The sequence below is a fragment of the Primulina huaijiensis genome, chromosome 16 (genome assembly GCF_012295235.1).
Source record: "Primulina huaijiensis isolate GDHJ02 chromosome 16, ASM1229523v2, whole genome shotgun sequence".
In the NCBI taxonomy this organism is placed as follows: Eukaryota; Viridiplantae; Streptophyta; class Magnoliopsida; order Lamiales; family Gesneriaceae; genus Primulina; species Primulina huaijiensis.
Window position 1 is genome coordinate 15406673 of NC_133321.1, and position 5418 is coordinate 15412090.

General features: G+C 35.2%; 1 protein-coding gene across 1 annotated transcript; it reads left to right on the plus strand.

The window, feature by feature from the left end:
- Window positions 1-573: 573 nt before the first annotated feature.
- LOC140961623 (heat stress transcription factor B-4-like) lies at window positions 574-2263 on the plus strand. Its single transcript, XM_073420267.1, has 2 exons — window positions 574-928; window positions 1040-2263. Exons 1-2 carry the CDS (start codon window positions 680-682, stop codon window positions 1901-1903), a joined length of 1113 nt encoding a protein of 370 aa, XP_073276368.1. The 5' UTR covers window positions 574-679; the 3' UTR covers window positions 1904-2263.
- Window positions 2264-5418: the final 3155 nt, after the last annotated feature.

Sequence of the window (5418 nt, forward strand, 5' to 3'; positions counted from 1 at the left end):
ATTACTTAATGATGCCTTACTTTTTTCAGCTTGGGTCTTAATAATATATTTTTTTTAATGCAAATATAGAATAAGCCAAATTAATCCAGTTGGTGCAGTACAGTCGTCCAGCAAAACAGCATCTCAGTGATCCATACATGAAATACAAATAAACCCAAAAAAGATTAAAAAATTTTCCTAGAAAATATAAATAAATCAATAAAAGACAGTATAATTGTATAAAGAAACAGAAGTGTACCCCCCATTATCCATCTCTTGTGCGTGATTTTTTCTAGTGTGCGCGCGCGGGCGGAAGCTCTAATATAGTACACATGAAACTATATTATAAAATAAATAAGAGAGAGATAATATTATATAATATTATGTAATATATAATAAATAATATCAAAAATCAAAAAATAAATAAGTAAGTAAGAGAGAGTGGGCAAGAAAATATGTCACGGGTTTGTCTAGTAATGCCCTTATTTCACAGCCGTAGACACACAGACACATATTCCTCTCTCACTACATACCCGAGGTCTTCTTCGTAATTAAATATAATTTTTTTTGTGTATACAAATTTATATCAGTACTCCCACTCTTCAAATTTGAAACCCCACCTCTCAAAAACCCTTGTTCTCAAGAAAAGATAGAATATATTATTTTTCGAGAAAGTTTGGCTTATTTTCTTGGATTTTCCATGGCCTTGATGCTGGATAACTGTGAAGGGATTCTCTTAACCTTAGATTCTCACAAATCTGTCCCGGCTCCATTTTTGACCAAAACTTATCAGCTCGTTGATGATCCGAGCACGGATCACATTGTTTCTTGGGGTGAAGATGATGCCACTTTTGTCGTGTGGCGTCCGCCGGAGTTTGCTCGTGATCTTCTTCCTAACTATTTCAAGCACAACAATTTCTCTAGCTTCGTTCGTCAGCTCAACACATATGTGAGTTTGTGTTTTTATAATCTGTGCATGAAATGATGATTTGTGATACTGATATCTGATTTGGGTTTTCTCTGTGTTTCTTAAATCATGGTGAAATGATGATGAAACTAGGGTTTCCGGAAGATTGTGCCAGACAGATGGGAGTTTGCGAATGAGTATTTCAAGAAAGGTGAGAAGCATTTGTTGTGCGAGATCCACCGGAGGAAGACGGCTCAGCCTCCTCAAGTGTCCTTCAACCACCACCCATCTCTCAGCCACCATTCCACTATCAATGGCCAGAGTTTCTTCCCCTACTCTAGCCGAGATAGCATATCACCACCGGACTCTGATGAACAGCAACCAAACACATGGTGTGACTCTCCGCCAGTCGCATTCCCAAATGGTAGCGGCTCCGCTTGGACAAACCTCGCAACCTGCGGCGGAAACGCTTTATACAACAACGGCAGCAGCTCGTTTATTGCACTTTCCGAAGACAATGAGAGGCTCAGAAAAAACAACACCATGCTTGTATCTGAGCTATCTCACATGAGAAAATTATACAATGATATTATATATTTTGTGCAGAACCATGTGAAACCAGTGGCTCCAAGCAGTTCTTATCATTCCTCATTTTTCCCCAACAACTCAGCAAAATCTTCTTCTGCAACAAATCCCTTTAATGGCGGCTGCTCCTCAATGCTGCAAAAGCCACTGAATCAGCTCATAGGGTACAGTCAAATGGCATCAAATCCCCATCAAGGTAATGCATATTTGGGATCCATTAACATCAACTCCTCTTCTCCTCCAACCAGGATTTCTCAAACCAGTGTGACCATTCTTGACGAAAATGAACACAATAGAACTAAACTTTTCGGTGTGCCGCTGCATTCTAAGAAAATATTGCACCCAGAATACAGTTCTACAATGGAGACAAACAAGGCCAGACTTGTTCTCGAAAAAGATGATCTAGGATTGAATCTCATGCCTCCATGTTGACTAATTCGACCCATTTAAGATTAGTGCTAATCTATAGATTCTATCCGTCTTATGTTTATCTATTTAAGTTCTCTATTTAATATTCTCCATGTTTAGTCTTTGTTTAGTCCATCTGTTAGAACTAGAAGTTATCACCAGAAAAGATATATCTCTTTGTGCGTACGTGTTGTGTATATTTCCCCAGCCGTTAATGCAGGTTGGTTTTTGTTTAGAGTGAATTAATCATCTTACGAATCCTCAAACACCATGTCTTTCTACTCTTGAATTAGTTCTTATTAGTTTCTTTTCAGCTTTATTTCTGTTCCCCGCATTTAATTTGCCCTCCATAATTGGACCAGAACTGTTCTTTTTCTCCTTGCCCTTTTGNTAGCTACGTAAAACTTCACTCAAAAGAATATAATTATTGCTGTAATTAGTACTACTATTATTATTACAATAATGGAGCTATGATTATATTTGGCTGAGAACTCCATTTTCTCGTTTCTGTTAATTAATTTGACCCCTGGTGTACGGTCTGCAGGCACTCAAAAAAGTGAGGAAACGAACACAGAGATAGCAACAAAAATATATGTGAAAAATATTAGTGTAACGAGGAAAAAAGGTGGGCTGGGTTCTATATTTTAGGTATGAAAGGTAAATATATATAGGAAGAAACTGACTGAAAATGTTCTTTGAAATGTTACTATCAAGGCTTCTATACTTCTTCTGATGACCAGAAAACCTTTGCTTTTTCCTTCTTTTAAGTATCTGATCTTTAATACTTCTCTGAACCCTCTCCCCCCACCCCACTTGCTCTATCGCAGTTTTGCTGCAAATTTCCATATATACTGTATAAAAACTTAAAAGAACCAAGTCGAGTCGATCGAGAAGAAATATTAATCTTTTATATCTAGAAAGTTTTTAAACCTATCTAGAAGGGTCGTAAACGTGATACATTGCATAATTTATGACTTATATCATCGACTATTTAATATTCATTTGTAAATATACTTAATTAAGTTGCTAAATAAACCAATTTGTAAGTGTTGCCTTTAATGGATATGTGATATGAATATTAGAGTAGCATGAGCTGCGTCTATCTGTGAAGAGATACATGTAAACTATTAGCAAATTAAATGTTTCCAGAACAAATTTTATAAGAATCCCAAACCTTTTTTTTTTTTAAATCTCATCTGTAGATATGCGTGTAAATTAATATATTGGTTAATAAATGTTCCCATCAAATTTTATAAACTCCCATACGCTTTTTTAAAATCTCATTTTTATAAATGTGATGGTCTCTCTTCTGATGCGATCTCACATATCTGTATATGTAAGACGAGTTGACCTGGTACATATTTGTAGTGAAAATAATATTTTTTGCATAGAAATTAATATTTTTTCATGAGTTAGGTCGGGTGAGAGATCTGTCTCACAAAATTGACTCGTGAGACAGTCTGACATGTGTTTTTGTGTTTATAAGTAGTCTTCAAATTGTTAATTTCTTTCTCAAATCAACATAATATTTCAAAGCTAGTTTAAGATCCTTATGAGTAACTAAATTTATTTTTTTTTAAAATATAAATGGTAAGAAAGAGAAATGAAGAATGGGAATTTGGTGGGAATTTTAGATTATTAATAAATCTTGTTGGTTTAATGATTTGGTATATATCATCATCATCATTATACTACTAAAGAACAACCCTAACCCTAGTTTTGTGTACACATAAAGTATAATTTTCTTGTCTTTTTTGTTGAGAGTGGCACGTGACCACGATGCTGCACGTGCATCGTAGATTGATGCACAAACTCGTTCTAATATTATTAAAAAATTTATTAATTTGGATTTTATAAATCATTTAAACATAGTGATAGAGACAATCATGCAAGGGGAAAAAAGTAGAGGATACTAAATCTCAAGGTTTTCAATCTATTCATCGCACAATATGTGAGGGTGTCCCCTAGGAAAATTAAATTTTTTGGTATCTTGTATAATTTTATATTTTGATCTATTAACTTGATATACTAACTTTTAATTTTCGACTATTTTAGTTCAATTACTAACTCGACATCCGATAATCCGAAAAATTTCGATGTTACGTTAGAATTTTTAGATGTCACATCATAATTTTTGGTGTCGCATCAACAATTGGATCAAAATGACTGAAAACTAAACGTTATTGTATCAAAATCAAAATTTGAAAATCCATTAGACCAAAAACAAAATTTTTGGTGTCGCATCAACAATTGGATCAAAATGACTGAAAACTAAACGTTATTGTATCAAAATCAAATTTTGAAAATCCATTAGACCAAAAACAAAAGTTGAACAAGTTAGTGGACTAAAAAAAAGCTATTTTCTCAAAAAAGTTAAATCAATCCTATAAGCTAACATAATTTAGATTTTTGTCTTTTAAAAATTAACAAATTTATATATATTAATTTCTTAATTTGCACTTTTAGAGTATACTCATGTGACATAGATCATTTCTAACATGATATATGGTAATGCTGACTTGTCCATCATATATATGATATAGGGTTATCTTATGAAATGTATTTACGAAAATTCAATACTTAAAGGACTCAAATTTCTTACAAGAATATTTGACACTATAACAATCCAATAACTATTTTTTAAAAAAAATTAATACTTTCAATTTTCCTTAAAAATCACAATATAAATCCCTCAATTGTCAATTGTAAAACTTATTAAATATTGTCAAGAAAAGTAGAAGAAATTAATTAAGGCAACTGCACACATATATTTTAAAAGATATACAGCAAATAAAGAAAGAAAGTGTGATACTCACGGGAAATTTAGGGTCCGATCACGGCGAGGGTCGCTAATCCAGACGCAGGTTTGAAATTGTCCTGAGCCTGAAATCACAAATAAGACCGTTAGAAGGGGGCCAGGAGGGTGTCCTGGCGTAGCCCCTCCGACGCTCAAGTCAGAGACTGAGGATATATGGGGGAGCAGCTAAGGGTGCTGCTGAAAACAATATAGTGAATGAATAATCATACGCTCAAACCTGGTATTTATAGGAGAATACCTGGGCTGCTCATGGGCCTTCACCTGTGGGCCCTAGAGATGGGCCGGGAGTTTGGGCCTGACCTTGATGGGTTCATCCATGGGGTATCACCAGTCTCCCCCTCCCGAGTCGAACTGAATCGTAGGTTCAAAGTTCGATTAATTGTGGTGTCCTTGGTTTATCGGTGATGAGGACGTACCGTGCCAGGAAAATTAATTTCGTTTGTCGTTAACGAACGATGTTACCACTGCGAAAAGTACGGGGATCGACCTGCCCGGTCAGGTCGCGGGGATCGTAATTAATTTCGTTTGGCGTGAACGAACGATGTTACCACTGCGAAAATTGCCTGCTGTTCTTCAGTCTCCAAAGATTTGGAAACAACTCAAATCGTAATTCTGCTCTGAAGGGAAAGATATCAAATCAAATCGCAATCTTGATTTGAAAGGAAAGATTTGGTCGTGCTTCCCCTATAAATAGAGGTTGCCTTCTCCTTTCATTCTCACT

Coding starts and splice junctions, on each gene's coding strand:
- LOC140961623 (XM_073420267.1), top strand. CDS start 680: ATGGCCTTGATGCTGGATAACTGTGAAGGGATTCTCTTAACCTTAGAT. Junction 929..1,039: donor TTCGTCAGCTCAACACATAT/GTGAGTTTGTGT, acceptor TGATGAAACTAG/GGTTTCCGGAAGATTGTGCC.